Raw genomic sequence first — 17,431 nt, forward strand, 5'->3', positions numbered from 1 at the left:
GGAAACTGTGCTGAATATTACCTTCCAATGTGTCAGCACAGACACAATGAGCCAGAGTTGCGGCAGACAGCACGATGTCACGATGATATTGTGTACTAGACCAATACTTATTTGGCGCGTAATGACGCACGCCATTGTATTACTGGTCTGTCTGCAAACAGCGTGAATCATCTTGGCTCCATATTTAACCTACTGATGTACTTGACTGTCCTAAATATCTACATACTTGTAATTCCATTATATGCACCATTATTTGTACCATACAGTTCCATTCATACCACGGCTATGGGCAGACCAATACTTTTTTGAGCCACTGTACATTCACTAATTTAAAATGTATACTTAATAACAGATTAAGGTTTTTTTATATGTGTTTTACGCTGCTCAAATTCAGGCAGGTCTTATGGCAACTATGAGGCAAGACAGGGCTAGACTGAGAAGGAAGCTAATGTGGCATTAATTAAGGGGCAGCCCCAGTATTTGCCTGATGTGAAAATGGGAAACCACGGAAAGCCATCCACCTCCCAAATCCAAGCTTCCTCAAGTATGTAGCCAACATGCTCGGTAGATTAAGCCACAGACCTGTAGTAGTAGTAGTACTAGTAGTAGTAGCAGCAGCAGCAGCAGCAGCAGTAGTAGTAGTAGTAGTAGTAGTAGTAGTAGTGTCTCACCAGCTAGCATCATAACTTAAGATGTGGGATCTTCTAAACCTTACCTCGTAAGACTTGTAGGGGAGAGAGAAGTGTCCATTGCCACTGCTGAGGACCCACCTACCCATTCCAAGAAGTTACAGAATTCTACATTGTATACAGAATTCTAGACAAAGTTGTGTACACGTTGTGAATATTTTATTAAACTGCCTCATTTCCCAATTTCAATACCAATTTTCATTCAATTTTCTTCAGCCATTTTCTCATGATACGCGTACATACATTCGGACAGACAGAAATGAGGAGAAATTAAAAAGTGCATTTCCTTGTTACTGTGGACATGACGAATATATAAATGCCATTCTTTTTAAATTTTGACCAATGTACAGACAAAGCTCTTATTTTATAGATAGATATCATAGAAATTACGTAGGTGAAGGAACACCGCTATTAGCTGATGTGAATTCAGTGTGGCATCACCCCCAGAATTCAACATGATTTAATTCATAACTGTGGGGGGGAAAAAAAAAAATTCCATAAACAGTACTTATGAATAAGTGTAAATTATGGTCTATTATTAATACAAACAGTCTCCTACCATACGGGGCCATACTCCATTCAAGAGCTTTCTTTGATAAACATCCTTGACAGTCTTTCTTTTTGCTAATGGTTTAATGTTGCACTAACACATCAAAGGTTTTTGGCAATGGAAGGATGAATAAGGCTAGGATTGAGAAGGTAGCAGCCATAATCTCAATTAAGGTAAAGCACCAGCATTTGCCTGGTGTGAACATGGGAAACCATGGAAATCCATCTTCGGGCCTGCAAACAGTGGGATTCAAATTCACCATCTCCCGAATACAAGCTCACAGCTACATGACCATAAATGCACGGCCAACTCGCTCGTTTCTTGAAATGTTGTACCAATTATATTTTGTCACTAGCCAGGACGTGTGCAAACCAATAAAGAAAGAGCACTTCAGTAATGGTCGGTAACAATGTCCAAGCAAGTGAGTAAGGCCGTAATAACAGGAAAGTATCATCCTCTGTGCAGTGCAGCACTCCCTCGAAATCTTAGCTCATGGGACAATACTACATTTCTACGTGGACTCTTTTCTAACCTTGAAAAATCTGACTACCTCTACAGGGTTTGAACCAGTGTTCTTGGTTATACCGAACTGATGATCGGTATTGCAAGAAATCAGCTTAAATTACAAAATGTCTCTTGAATTTGGTTAGTTCAGGATCCTTGAAGCTGATTGCTGTTTTGCTATTGATAAAAGAGCCTCCCCTTAATCTAGATGTTGTCAAAATCCAGCTGACTCCTCTTGTTCCTATGTCCTCTTTCACTTGGTCCAGCCATCTTTTCCTAGGTCTTCCTACCAGTCGTTTTCCGGCCACAAATGTGTGTAGCCATTGTTTTGCTGTCCTTCTGTCGTCCATTCATTTGACATGGCCAAACCATTTCAAATGGGCCCCTATCACTTTTTCATTCAGGGATGGGTACACACCAGCTTCCCCCCTTATTCTTTCATTCATTACCCTGTCCCTTTTTGTCTTCTGTACCATAGTTCGTACGAGCTTCATTTCTGCGGCTTGTAGTTTGCTATCCACTTGTTCGGTTGTTGTGCAGGTTTCTAGGCCATATGTTATTATGGGGGTGAAGTATGATTGGAATAGAATCTGCTTTGATCTTAAGGGAACTTGTTCGTTCCAGAGGAGGTTCCAAACTTGATGGTAAAACTGAGCTGATTTTTGAATGCGGTTGTTAATCTCATGCTGTATTCTGTTATCACTTGAAATGATGCACCCAAGATATTTATATTGGTCTACTGTTTCCAGCTGTGTACCTTCCAGCATTATTTTTCCTTTCTTCTTCTGCCTGTAGACAGACATAGTAACAGTTTTCGATTCATTTATTGTTAATCCATGTGCTTTCAAATGTTCATTCCAGGTGTTCAGCCTCTCCTGGACTTACTTCTCTGTATTTCCCCAAATTACTACATCATCTGCAAATGCAAGTGCATTGATGTCCATATTGTTCTTCTGCTTAATTTCTTTCATGACTTCATCCATGACAGTGATAAAAAGCAAAGGTGAAAGGGTACTGCCTTGTTGCACTCCTTTAGTGGTTTGGAACCAATCAGAATTACCGTTTCCTATCTGTACACAACTGCAGCAGTCTTCATAAAGCATTTTAACTTTCTGGATAAGCCCTTTGGGTACATTTTTCTTTCTTAAGCATTCCCATATAGTCTTCCTTGGAACACTATCAAATGCTTTTTTGAGATCCAAAAACACTAGTGTTAAGTCTTTGCCCTTCTCCCAATGCTTTTCTAACAGTATTCTAAGTGCAAATATGAGATCGGTAGTTGATCGGTGTTCTCTGAATCCTTATTGTTCTTCCTGTTGTTGCGGTTCTATTATTTTCCTTAGCCTTTTTTCAAGTATTTTCTCAAATATTTTCAAACCATGAGACAATAAAGTGATCCCTCTATAATTGCTACATTTCTTCCGGCTTCCGTTTTTGAAGCGAGGTATTATTATTCCCTTTTTCCAATCATCTGGGACTTTCCTATCCTTCCATATTGCATTAATTACTCTATGAAGCCACTGTATTCCTATTGCACCAGTTGCTTTGATCATATCTGCACTGACTTCATCAAATCCTGTTGATCTTTCTTTGGGCATACTATTAAGGGCCGTCTCTACTTCCTTCCATGTTGGTGGGCTCTCTTGGTCAGGCTCATCATTGCAGCTTAAACTGACCTGCATGGTTACATCATTGGAGGCTTTCCCAGTACTGTAGTATAAATTATAATAATAATAATGCTATTTGCTTTACGTCCCACTAACTACTTTTTTAAGGTCTTCGGAGACGCCGAGGTGCCGGAATTTAGTCCCGCAGGTAAATCTACCGACACGGGGCTGTCGTATTTGAGCACCTTCAAATACCACCGGACTGAGCCAGGATCGAACCTGCCAAGTTGGGGTTAGAAGGCCAGCGCCTTAACCGTCTGAGCCACTCAGCCCGGCCAGTATAAATTATCAAAATAGGATTTCATGATCTTCCTTATTTCTGTCTCTTTCCTAACTATGTTACCATCTGGCTACTCTATTGCAGTAAGCAGTTATGTATTCATTGTCTCTTCTTATATTTCGTATTGTTCGGTAAAGTAGTTTAGAATTAGCTTTGCTGTCTTGCTCTAGTTTATCTGTGAAATTGAAATTGCGGTATTCTATCAAAATGGATCGTAAAAGACGGGCATGTGTAGCTATCATACCACTATCGTACCACTTTTCAAATTTTGTGGCAGAGCCGGGTCGAACCCGGGCTTCCAGGGGGGTGGCAGCTAATCACACTAACCACTACTCATATGAAGTTGTTGAGGGAAATACAGTACAATATATCGAAGCAGAAAATTATCAGAACTATCTCCGAATGAGTGAGGTAGGCCTACTTTTGCGAAATTACTAGAAATGGTAGAGCCTTTTCTAATAAGGCAAAATACAAGCATGCGGACATGTTTATCGGTGTCAGAGAGGCAGCACTCTGCACAAAACGTAAATGAGAAGAGAAGAGTATTCTCATATGAAGTTCTTCTTCCTCTTCTTAATCTGTTTATCTTCCAGGGTTGGTTTTCCCCTCAGACTCAGCGAGGGATCCCACCTCTACCGCCTCAAGGGCAGTGTCCTGGAGCGTGAGACACTGAGTTGGGGTATACAACTGGGGAGGATGACCCGTACCTCACCCAGCGGCCTCGCCTACTATGCTGAAGAGGGACCTTGGTGGGGGATGGGAAGATTGGAAGGGATAGACAAGGAAGAGGGAAGGAAGCAGCCGTGGCCTTAAGTTAGGTACCATCCTGGCATTTGCCTGGAGGAGAAGTGGGAAACCACAGAAAAGTACTTCCAGGATGGCTGAGGTGGGAATCGAACCCACCTCTACTCAGTTGACCTCGAGAGGCTGAGTGGACCCAGTTCCAGCCCTCGTACCACTTTTCAAATTTTGTGGCAGAGCCGGGTCGAACCCGGGCTTCCGGGTGTTGGCAGCTAATCACACTAACCACTACTCATATGAAGTTGTTGAGGAAAATACAATACAATATATCGAAGCAGAAGATTATCAGAACTATCTCCGAATGAGTGAGGTAGGCTTACTTTTGCGAAATTACTAGAAATGCTAGAACCTTTTCTAATAAGGCAAAATACAAGCATGCAGACATGTTTATCGGTGTCAGAGAGATTAGCCGTGACATTGAGGAATCTTGCAACTGTTAGAAATTTTGAAGATCTAAAGTTTTCCACAATAATGCCACCAGTTTCCACCAGTACAGCAGTTGTGGAAACATGTGGAGTATTGTGTTTCGTTTATTCTGGCAGCATTTCATATAGCTCGATAAAACTTTTGCAATAGGCCTACTTGGCGGTTCCACAAGCACCTCTACTTGGCCTTGGTAAGAAACGCATTTGTCTTCCGTCGCTGCTCCGTTAATACCGACAGAAATAATTACGAGCGCACTCACACGGTCAGTATCCCCACCACTCCACAGTACTGATGCTCGCAGATCAAGAAATACGGATCTGCTCCAGTACTGGCTTTCATTCCATCATTTCCAGTTCACACGCGATCAGTATTACTGTCAATATTTTTCAGTACGAACAGTTTTATTGACCGTGTAGGGTCTGCTTTACTAACTAGCGGATTCGTTTGGACTGTGACCGAGCAAAGGGGTCTAGAGGTGTAAGCCCCCAGGTTAGGGCCTCTAGCATTCCATACGATTATAGCACTGCATTCAGAAAGCTGAAGTGATTTTCTTTTTTACAAGGTGTTTTATGCTGCACCAACACAGATAGGTCTTATAGCGATGATGGGACAGGAAAGGGCTAGGAGTGGGAAGGAAGCGGCCGTGGCCTTAATTAAGGTACAGCCTGGTGTGAAATTGGGAAAGCACGGAAAATCATCTTCAGGGCCAACAACAGTGGGATTCAAACCCACTATCTCCCGAATACTGGATACTGACTGCACTTAACCGACTGCGGCTATCGAACTCGGTCTGAAGTAATTTATCAAGCTGGCTAGTGACAAAGCTATTGGTCTGGATTGGTTAGGTCCAGTTAGTGACACTATGTCACTTGCATGAGTATCATATCTTATTACTATACTTGAAAAGCATTACCAAGGTGTAATCGTGGAGCATGTGCTATGGTGACCTTGTCCCACTCTCAAATCACCAAAATTTGCAGAGCCAGCATTAAGAAAATATCAAAGGATAGTGCAAAGCTTGTTACATGATGCTGGAGGCTATGGAGAGAGAGAGGGGGGGGGGGGGGGAGGGGGGGGTTGGCTACAATTCTCTAATGATTCTATTTGTTAAAGTGTAATTACTGGAGGAAGCTGGAATGTACAATACGCTGAAGGCCGTAAATCTATGCATTCAACATCAATCACCCGAAAGCACAAAGGACTTTGCAACTGTAGTACTGCACAGGTCAGCCTTGTATTTGCGAGCTTAGCTGTTCATATCTGCACACTTCTCAAATATTTCAAACTCAGAGCTACAGTAAAATACAACTACCCCTCACAAAGTGACACTTACTACAAAGTCGCTCCTGATATTTGTCAATGATTCTCTGCAGATCCATGCAGCTTTCTTGAATTGAGCGAAATAATTCCAACTTTGCATCCAATTCAGCATCTGAAGCCACTATACACTCATCTTCTTTTTTCCCTAACTTTCTAAACACAGTCTGTTTAGTTACCCAATAATGATGTTGCATTTTGGTAATAGTAGATTTATTCGGATTGTCACTACCTCGCTGCTCCACCCAACGATCATAAGCTGTCCCACTATAACCTCCACTAGTTCGACTGAAAGCATAAAATGATGTGTGTGTCAAACATTTCACGTACAACAGGTCTTAAAGAATAAAGAGAAAATATGATTTTGCGTCGACATATGCTTAAAAGCACATTTAAAGAAATAACAATTCAATATAATGAAGCAGGTTTTATCTATCAAAAATACATTTATCAACAGTACTAGCTAAACTATGCTGCTCTAACATTTCCTGCGGTAATAGCCTAAATAAAAACAAAAATCAATGTGCTTTATAATGGGAATATTAATTATGAAATACACTTACTAGGCGTTCATAATTTTTAGAAAATGATGACAGTCATTGACAGAAACAAGAATTCAACATTACCACCACAATAGTGATTTTATTAACTGTAGAAAGGATCATTGACACTTTCAGAACACTGTAAGGCTAAGAGGCAAACTGCAAAATGCTAAATTATCTGTTCAGTTTCAATGAAATAAATTAATCTCTCCATCCTGAAATATCGCTCCCTAACGTGGTTCGCAACTCAGCCATCTTGGCTGTAGACAGCTGTTGCCGTCAGATGTGGCAAAATCTTCGCAAGATATAGGCAGGTGGACTGGATATAGGTACAGAAACAGGAGAAACTATTTGACAATATCTTGTAGCAATGATTCACTTTATCGCAAGCAACGTTTAGAAAATATCGTCACACTTGTCATGTTCATATGGTAATTAACTACAATTCAACTCCAATGTTGGTTACATGTATTCTGAAGAACCGACGATCGCGTGCTGAGATTCTAATTGAAATGCGACACTGCGATGTACTACTCATAAGGATGATCCCGGTATAACAAGAGTAGATCTTGATACTCTCGTTTTTATTTTCACTTCCAACCGACTATTATATACAGTGGATATGGACTAGAGTAGCAAGACGGGATATAGCCTACTTCACTCATTAGGCCGACGCTTCGCTACTCTGTAAAGACCTCTCGAAAAATTAGATGGTACCGGTATGTCCCAAAGTGGTCATTAAACTGTTCATAGTCTAATATTCCATTCTCATCCACTACAGCCGAACCTGCCTTAACGGACACTTTTATACAGCTGACACCTTTCCATACGGAGATTTTTCCACGGAACCGAATTTATTTTACATAAAACAGGCGTCAAATAGACCTGGTTTAAGCGGACACCTCGAATTACGGACAGCGGACATCGCCATAAATTTCATCCACTTGTCTTAAGCGGACATTTTACGCGTTCCAGAACACTTTCTTTGTACCGGGCTTACATACGGAATGTTTGTAGGCTACTATTTCGTGTCCAAGGGAAACAGAAAGAAAAGCACATAGGAATGCTGAAGTAGCCGCGGTAATTGTTCTGTACAGGGCTCTTTCGAAACTTTTCGTTAGCGCCGTCTTTTCTTCTGATTAATGTACATTCTGAGATTTTTAGTTGCTCAGGAATGCTACTAGTGACTATTTACTCACATGTTGACAAGGGATTTTCCATCATACCTTGCATCATTCTATTCATAACTCATATTGTTGCTGATAAAGTCGAGGTCAAGTAGTTCAGTTAAACATGACAAGGAAGAGCCTTTCATGTGCTGATTGTTGAGGCAGAGATGCTGTAGCATTTCAATTGCCCAGCAAACACGAGGAGGAACGAGCGTGTTTAGATCTTGAGACAAGAAAAAATGTTAAGAATAAACATGATATTTTAAGTGAGTGGGAGTAAAAATAACAAATGGAGAAATGAAAAGAAGTGGGAGTAAGTTTTCGCAAAAATGGGCATTACAGTATATGAGTGATTCGAATATGCTCGAGCAAAGAAAGTGTGAGTGAGTGGGCCAGTGTTACACGAAAAAGCGAGTTGAGAAAAAATGAATAAAGAATGTGTGTGTGTCACGCTGGGCCGTTATTCCCTCTTCCAGAATATCGCGATAAAGAAAAATGTGCTAAATTTGTACACCCTTCCGAGTGATTCTTTTCCGAAGCTTATACTTAAGGTGGATGTTCTTTGCCGTTAAAATGCTCGATTAATTTTTACTACCTTGTTTTACCGGACACTTGTCGTAACGGATCGTTTTCCACAGAACCGACGGTGTCCGCAGACGAGAGATTCGACTGTATTTACAACTTGCTAAGGTAACTAAACCTGTGTCTAAATGTAGCTCATTCCGATCCTGAAGTTCGACATTTCCTTAATCATTCAGGTTGGTGGTTACTGATTTAAGGGCAAACAACGGTATTCTCTGCCCCTGTTTCATTCACCGCCTAAAAACGTCATTCCCTTCAATTAAAAAATGTTTTTAGGTATACAAACACCTTTGTTTGAATCATCTTGTCCGAGGAAGGTCACGTCTGAACTCGTTCTCTTTAAAATAAGAAACACCTTCAATTATCATAAATATATCTAATAGGGCACATGCAATTGTTTTCATTCAATACCCTAAAGGAGTACGGTGGGTCTCTTCGACGGTAACGCCGTCCCTCAGGCCAGGAGATTTGTTACGGAGAAGGTGACGGGGTTGGCGGCTGGGACTGTCTCGGCATTCCTCTTGGTGCAGGAGAATGGGAAACCACGGAAAAACATTCTCAGTACGTCCGACGGTGGGGAAAGGTCCTCTCCGTCTCCCGAATACAGATATATAGTACGGTGGTTACGCCGTGGTCACCCCCCCCTCTTCTCGGTTGGTCTGTCGGACAACAGACCAGCTGTGGCCACTTGTGAGCCGAAGCCTACTCTGCAACCGCTGTCCATGCAGAAGAATGGTAATTCACGAAAAGCCGTTATCAAGATAGCCGACGCTGGAAACCAGTTCCTCTCCCTCTCCGGAATGGAGAGATGTAGAGCCAAGCGCCCCGTCCTCTGCTCGGTAAGTCGGTACGAGTGCAGAGCTGTCGGGCCACGGCTGGACCATTTGTAGGCCGAAACCTGTTCTGCACACTCCGACTTTTATTATGACTCAGTGGACTCGTGTTTATGTAAACTATGTGGCAAACCTTGTGATATCATACTGGACCAAAGAGTAGCTTTGTAATAAACGATTAAAATCCATAAGGAAATATGGATAAAACGATGTAAAACGCAATAACTCTTCAACATTCTGTATTTGCACATTTCAGCAATTATTTATTATGATGCAGACCCAAATTGTTTGTCTGTTTTGTGAAGTTACTAATACAAATTCCCACCATCTCTGTTGCACTCATATTCTATTACTGATTGTTAATTTAGCATTATTCATTACAATTGCATATGAATATTCTCTCCCAGCTGTTCTCTCCGCAAGTATATCTTTTCGAACTTTTGTATTGATCTCTTTGGAACTTTCCAACCCACGTGGTCAGCTATATCTTCTTTGGACAGCGGTGTGTTTTTTCTGTATCGTTACATAGTCTTTGCTCTGTATATTGGTACTCCAAGACAGAAGATGGATTACATGAACTTAGCAAGTGGTTGTTGACGGATTGAAGTTGAATTGTTATGACAGCGATATAATTGTTGTAATTCGAGTGGATTATTTACAAGAAGAGTGCAATGAATGTGTGGAATTATCCAGCATAGGCTGGTTTACTGACGTCTGTTTACAAAGAAGGTAAGACAGAAAACATCAATGATTTTTGTAACCATACTGTAATGTGTATGGGAATTGAACATTTGATTTTTGATATTTGCAGTATTAAAGATGTATTGTTATATCTTTGGGGAAATGCTCGTTTCAATAATGAAGCAAAATCGATATTCGCCGGATTGTTGTTCAAATTATTATTCTTTTCATTATGTTATGAAGTGTATCCTGAAAGCCACTATTAGTGACATGTCATCTCACCGAGCTTCGTTATTATTTGTCCGTGATAGGACTGAATATCACAAACTGTTTGTTATTTTGTTGTTGACATGTTACAAAGGGAAGAGAGTAATTTAATTTCAGTGTTCTAAGTATTATAAAATATTTTCCTCCCTCCTTTAATTTTTATATTTACAAGATTTGTAACTTCACTTGAAGCTCGCTGAGCTGAAAACTCTTCTAATTGTGTTTTTGGAGGCAGGGAGGCATTATAGTTCTTGGCCAGGTTAGTACGGTAATGTACAATCGTAGGCATTGGCCTAAGGATTTAGGTTTTATAGATTTTTCTGTGCCTTTCTCTTTTCAGTTTTGTCATGCCATTTGAATTTATTACCTTACGTTAATTGTTGGTTATTTATTCAACATATTCCTTAAAAACAAAATAGGTCTCCCACTTGTCTTTTGACAGAACGATACTTCATCTTCGGCCCCTCTCTTGTCGTGTAGTTAGAATCGATGTTTCATTGGTAAATTGTACATAAGATTTTTTTCTTCTTTCAAGTTGTTTTGTTTGGTCTTCTTAATTTGAACATGAATGTGGAACACAGTGCAGTACATATCAATAACAGGTTATTTTGAAGCTTAATCAGAACAACTCGATGAATGGCAAAGTGTTTTTGCCCTAGTATTAAACCCACCGTCCTCCACAATCTTTGCCAAGAGAAATTAGTTTTCGGAGGACGTACTGTCATTAGCTGAGGGCGTGGAGTTTCATCCCTCGATCAGCCGTGGAGCCCAATATTTTTACTCCCTCCCCCACTTCTGATTTTAACTTCTGTGACCATTTCCCTCTTGTGGATTTTCTGAAATAGTTCTTGTCGAGTCGACGAATAAGAGCCTGTGATACTAGACTAATAATGATAGTTTCATGTATCTATTCCTATCATGTTTGCATTTCTTGTACGGCAAACCCACCTGTCCCCGGGGGTGGAGGGCGAGGTATACGCCATGTGTGGGAAATTGTGGTGGAGGATAGTGTCCTGAGTTGCGGTAATGTTGCGGGCAGTACCAAATCCCAGTCCACCAGCCAAGGGATTTAACCGTTTAAACATAAAATTCGTCGAGCTGACCGAAAATCGGACTCGGGGCCCCGAAGATCGGCAGGCCACTGTCAAAATGAAGTTGTTATAGCACTGTTGTCTTCGATTCATTAACGAAGGCCAAGACGCTCACTCAGCCATGGATCCGGACATAATAATAATATTCACTTTACCCCCGTAATTAGGGGCGGTAAAATACATTGATGGTATGATCGAAAGGTGGAACTTCTTCCTTTTACCCTTCCGATTAGTTTAAGAGCGGGTGGTCCGTCTATTTGCAGTTCTTAAAACAATAACCACCGGGCGAGTTGGCCTGTGGTTAGGGGCGCGCAGCTTAGAGCTTGATCCGGGAGATAGTGGGTTCTTACCCCACTGTCGGAAGCCCTGAAGATTCTTCTCCGTGGTTTCCTAATTTTACACCAGACAAATACTGGGGTTGTACCTTAATTAAGGCCACGGCCGCTTCCTTCCCACTCCTAGGCCTTTCCTCTCCCATCGTCGCCATAAGACCTATCTGTGCCGATGCGACGTAAAACAAATAGCAGTAAAAAACTGCCAGCACATATTGTTTCTTTTTAAAGAATGGAAGTACCGGTATACTATGTTATTTCTGTTCTTATACACAGCTCGTACACATCTTCATTAATGGCTTAGCTGAGGATTGTTTTCCGCGGTTTCCCATTTTGACATCAGACAAATGGCCCCAGGGGCTCTGAATTGTGGAGTGTGGGTTGGCGACCATGGGGCCCTTGGCTAAGTCCTGGCATTGCTTCCACTTACTTGTGCCAAGCTCTTCACTTTCATCTATCCTATCTGACCTCCCTTGGTCTAAAGACTCCCTTCGTAGCCCTTGTCTTTCTTTCACTGATACCTTCATTTTTCGATGCGTCGGATTCTTTCTTTTTCTTTGATTAGTGTTTTATAGAGGATGGTTGCCTAGTTGTCACTTCCTCTTTAAAAATAATCACCACCACCATGCTCAGACAAATGTCGAGGTTGATTCTCGACCGGGATCTCATTCTTGAACTTGGGTTCCTATCTCTGATCATCCAAGGTAGCTATTATCTCTTATGATAAACTATGGTCATTTTCAAGAAGACAAACCGGTAGCTCTTGAGATATGACAGCTAACGCTTATTTTGTAACATGTTACTATGGCATTTCAATCATTGATGTCAGAATTTCTTTTCACAGTAATTTAGTTGCAAACGAGCGACCATGGATGTTAGTCAGGTCTATATGTTTGGTTTGTGTTCCACTAAGCAGGCTACTTCTTTCAGAGAAGCCGAAGTGTCAGGAATGATTGTCCCTCGGAAGTTCTTTTACCTGACAGTAAAATTACCAACACTAGGCTGGCATATTTGACAACCCTCATATACTACCGGACTAAGCTGGAATCGAATACGCTCTTAAGCTTAGAAAGCCAGCACTCCAGAACTACTCGACTTGCGGACTGGCCGTAGATATGTATTCAAAATAGTGGGTTCGAATCCCACTGTCGGTAGCCCCAAATATGTTGTTTCTGTATCTCCCGTTTTCACACCCGGCAAATACAGGGGTTGTACCTTAGTCAAGCCACGGTCGCTTCGTTTCCACTCCTAGCTCATCGTCGTCGTCATACTTTTCTGTGTTGGTGCGACGTAATGCAAATTGTAAGTAATACTTAAGCAAAACCTGCCGTCAGCGGAACCTTTATGAATCAGAAAACTGTCCATATCGGAATATTTTCCCGGACCCGTGAATTGTGGTTTAATATTCATGTAAGTTTACCTGTATTTAGCGGAATCTGTCTGACGCGAAAAAGGAAGCGAAATGTGCGATTGGAACGGAAAAAAAAAAAAAAATTGTAAATGTTCTTCCTAACACCTTTCAGTACATGTGTATTCCGAATGGACTGGTTGAGATAGCATTCGACAGGAATGAACTCGGATCGTCTGGTTGTAAGGTATCAACTCGTATCTGTAAACTCTGACAGGGATATTCCGTGTGTTTTTGGGCATCCTAAAACTGCAGGAATGCAGAACGACCGAAACTTGAGACAGGAAACTTCGCGGCCTCCTTCATTCCTATCTGCCATAAAAAAACGTTCAGTCTTTTTCGCTAGCGAAAAATGACACGGAATTGATAGACATTATTTGCCGTGGCCGCATTTTAATTGAGAACCGTGCTAGCAGGGATATGTGTGTCCAGTGTACAATTCTGGATGACAGTACTGTACAGTTTTGCTATTGGTGTTATTTCTGTAAAATATGTGAAAATCCACAACCTGTTTCCATCATTTGACCAGGTCAGGAATGGAATGAATGAAGCCCCATCTAGCGGCGAGGATAGGAATTGTGCCAGCTGCCGAAGCCTGTCGCACTCCTCTGAGGCTATGGCTAAGGAATGAAATGAAATGATATTGGAGTGTGTTGCTGGAATGAAAGATGCCAGGGAAAACCGGGGTACCCGAAGAAAAACCTGTTCTGCCTCCGCTTTGTCCAGCAAAATCTCACATGGAGTCCATGGCCCTTCGGGGCTGTTGCGTTATTTTATTTTTTCACTGTTTTCATCCTGTGTGCCAGTATGGATAAGCCATTAGTTTTTCGCCATCAATTGTATGTAACATGTCTCAAAGATGAGTGGGTCAGAAATAGTACATTTTCAAGTGGTATTCTGCATCAATAATTCCAGTTCTACTAAGTGCATAATTACATGTACGAAGACCGGTGCATATTATTATTGGCCTCTATCAAATAATTTGATATACAGCGTTTAGTCCATTTTAAAGTTCCTCCTATTATTGCTGCCGTTAGTTTTGTGAGCCAGCTAACTTCATGCGGACAAAAACAAAATATGTTAGTTATGTTTTATTTTCCCTGGCAATATTTCTTTTCCATCTAACCAGGCACTGAAATATACATATATTACTTTACAATAATTAGATTTATTACAAATTAATACAATAATGATGAGTGATGAGATTAAATTAAGATGAAATAAGTTAGATATAATAAAAAGGTTGCCTGCTGCCATTTCCTGATGGATACAGTACTTTTGTATCCATCTCTTGGCACAGGCCAGAGTAAAGTGTAGCTTTCACCGAAGTCCCAGTCTCATCCATGGCTGTGACAATATGGAAGCTGCTGGGGTATGGGTGGTGCTGAGTAATGACATTCGAAGCACGACTAGTGCATCTGAGTGTTATGAAAGGTGTTGCTCATAGGGTCAGTCGTGCTGCAATAGCACTTACTGACCCAGTGAGGAAAGCAATGGCAAACTACCTCACTCCTCGTCTTGCCTAGTACGCCTCATTATGGTGCTGCCATTGGTTTTTGCGGTTTCCTTATAACTGCATAACATTTGGTGGTGCTATTTGAGGATCCAACCAGCCTCTGGGCTGATGACCTAACAGACAGACACATAATAAAAAGGATACATTCTTAAAACGAATATCCTACATGTAAAAAAAGAAGTAGTACATAAAATTTAATAACATTTGAAAAACAAATCGGGTAAGAATTATCTTCTACCAGGACATCCATGACAATCGAATGGTTGTGAGTAGGAGCATCCGGTTTACAGATGATCCTTACTGGTGCATAAAATGTCTCCAAACTGCTTCCTTTAAAGTGCGAATAGCGCTTAACCCGGTAATACTTTTGGGAGCGTCTAGTTCTTTTATTCGTTGAAGATGGATATGATTTTTTCCTGCCTTTGCGGGCAAGATGTAGTGTTTACAATGCACTATGTCTTCTGGTATGGGCTAGAGCAATTTTGTTACTTTCATTGATCTGTCTCAGCTTTATCCTTGGCTTTGACAAAATGAAAGTGACTGAGGTATGAGTGATGCTAGTAATGCCATTTCTTCTGCAGCCAGTCCCTGCTATGAATGGTGTGAAAATATTGCTCATAGGGTCGGTTGGTGCATGCATTTCAGTGGGCTTGGCAGACTGATATGTAATAGCAACTTCTGGCTCGGTGAGGAAAGCAACGGGAAACTACCTCACTCCTCATTTCCCTAGTACGCCTTTTCAGTGATGCCCAGGCCATCTATGACAGCTTATGGCGGAGCTGTTGAGGATCCAACCAGCCTTCGGGCTGAGGACTAAACATACATACATGATTTTTTTCTGTTGGTTGAACCACGTTTCTTAGATTGTTCGACAGTTGAGCGCACGCACGTTAATATTGATCTCTGTGTGGGTTGGTTAAAGCACATGAAGCAATCAGTAGAATACAGTATACAGTTTATCTTAGTTCAACCAGTTGAAGAGTCTAGCTTGTTGTTAATCGAATGTAGTTACCTGGCGCAGAAGCGAACAGACGGTAGCAGGGGAAAGAAACTACTTTCCCCTCACTACTTTTAAAACCTCAGGTCTTAACTTTAAAATACACACGTTTCCGGGCTCCTCGGCTGGTTCTATTCCCAGCCGGGTGGGGGATTTTAGCAGCGTCTAGTTAATTCCTCTAGGACTAGGTGTTTATCTTAATACACACCACATTACCAACCATCACAGAAATAGACAGTAGTGAATTCATCGCTCCACCTGGGATTGACATCAGGAAGAACGTCTGGCCATACAATACGGTCAAGTCGGATTTCCTTCAGCCCAACTTCACTCCTTCAGCCTGTTAGTGAAATAGAAATGGCGTGTGGCTTTTAGTGCCGGGAGTGTCCAAGGACAAATTCGGCTCGCCAGATGCAAGTCTTTTTGATTTGACGCCCGTAGACGTCCTGCACGTCGTGATGAGGATGACATGGTGAAGAAGACGGCACGTACACCCAGTCCCCGTGCCAGCGAACTTAACCAATTATGGTTAAAAATTTCCGACCAAGCCGAGAATCGAACCCAGGACCCCTGTGACCTAAGGCCAGCACGCTAACCATTTTGCCTGTTACTGGTGTGCCACCGTCGGGTGTCTCGCTACCTCGACCGCCTCATTGTGAGGATGTGAGCCTTAGCTCAAACATGATAATTATTGGAATTCCATCGTTGCAATCATATTGAATTCGATCTGTGATTATTCTCATTATTCTTAAAGGAGGAGGGGATGTTGAGAGGACATTTTATTTTCTGTCTGTGCCGTGATAAACCCGAGGAAGTTGACGCGATGTTGCTGCTTACTACACTTCTTGCAGAGAAGAAAAATCGAAATGGGTGAGTATGGGTTCACGCAGTAATTCAGGGCCATAAAACAGGAGTCTTATGCATATCTTTACGAAATTGCTGCAATACGGTACTTGGAAATTTTTTAAAATTTTCTCCGACAGCGTTATTTAGCGCCTCAACATCCAAAATACGCATTTCTTTGGTTATACTCCGCACTGCCTTACTTCTAAATTGACGTTTTGGCCGATTTTGGCTCTGTGTGGTTGTTATGCGCTGAAACATAGACATCCATCCAATCCCAAACTGCCATTCATATCGACTTATATCGACAGAGTGAGATCTCGAAACCTAGTTGCCAACCAAGGTAGATAGAGTAAGAGGTAGGGATCACGCGCAGGTCTCCCCACCACGCTTGGCCGTCGATGACGTCATCGTGAACCCTCAGCGCCTTGTCTTCTGTATGAGGTAGGCTAATACACAGCTGTGAGCTATTTTGTTTTAGCCACAAGTTAGAGATAAGGTAACTTCATTGATATTTTAACTTCACCTCAGAAAAGGCATTCCACTTCACTATTACGTAGAGTAATAATAGGAGATCAAATACAGTGTGAATCAAGCAGCGTTTCTGAAGTGTTTCAATCTGTATAAACGGTTGTAACAATGCTAAGACTGTGATCGCAGTGGAATGGCCATTCCATATGTTCATATTACCTATGATAACAATATCAAGGGGGCTCTATTTGTTACAGACTCGGAACATTAAAGCGTGATGATTACAAGAAATATGCCCGTTGTTACAGCAATATTGGGAATCTATATACGCTGTCAACAACACAAACAGCAAATGTTAGGGAACTGTCCACAACACCAACAGTATAGTAAATGTTCTCCTCCAAGTGCCAGGAGCTGACAAATTCCACGTTAACATTAGATAGGCTGTATAAATTAATGAACCTG

At 41.5% G+C, this 17,431-nt stretch overlaps 2 protein-coding genes across 3 annotated transcripts in view; one reads left to right on the forward strand and one right to left on the reverse strand.

The window, feature by feature from the left end:
* The window catches only part of ICA69 (islet cell autoantigen 1-like protein), a 42,603-nt gene extending 35,367 nt beyond the window's left edge, over nucleotides 1-7,236 (reverse strand). Inside the window, exons 1-2 of one of the 2 annotated variants that reach the window (XM_067136043.1) lie at nucleotides 6,798-7,236; nucleotides 6,251-6,522 (exon numbers count right to left, since the gene is read on the reverse strand). In XM_067136043.1, the coding sequence (XP_066992144.1) occupies nucleotides 6,251-6,522; nucleotides 6,798-6,808 (283 nt within the window). In that variant the 5' untranslated portion in view covers nucleotides 6,809-7,236. The remainder of the gene's footprint in view (nucleotides 1-6,250; nucleotides 6,523-6,797) is intronic. The other variant, XM_067136042.2, reaches the window with a different exon arrangement.
* A 2,696-nt stretch (nucleotides 7,237-9,932) lies between these two features.
* olf186-M (Ki-ras-induced actin-interacting protein-IP3R-interacting domain olf186-M) overlaps nucleotides 9,933-17,431 on the forward strand; it is a 389,935-nt gene continuing 382,436 nt past the window's right edge. Inside the window, exon 1 of the mRNA XM_067136047.2 lies at nucleotides 9,933-10,089. The gene's annotated coding sequence lies outside the window, so the exon portion shown is untranslated. The remainder of the gene's footprint in view (nucleotides 10,090-17,431) is intronic.

This window comes from Anabrus simplex, chromosome 1, assembly GCF_040414725.1.
Source record: "Anabrus simplex isolate iqAnaSimp1 chromosome 1, ASM4041472v1, whole genome shotgun sequence".
In the NCBI taxonomy this organism is placed as follows: Eukaryota; Metazoa; Arthropoda; class Insecta; order Orthoptera; family Tettigoniidae; genus Anabrus; species Anabrus simplex.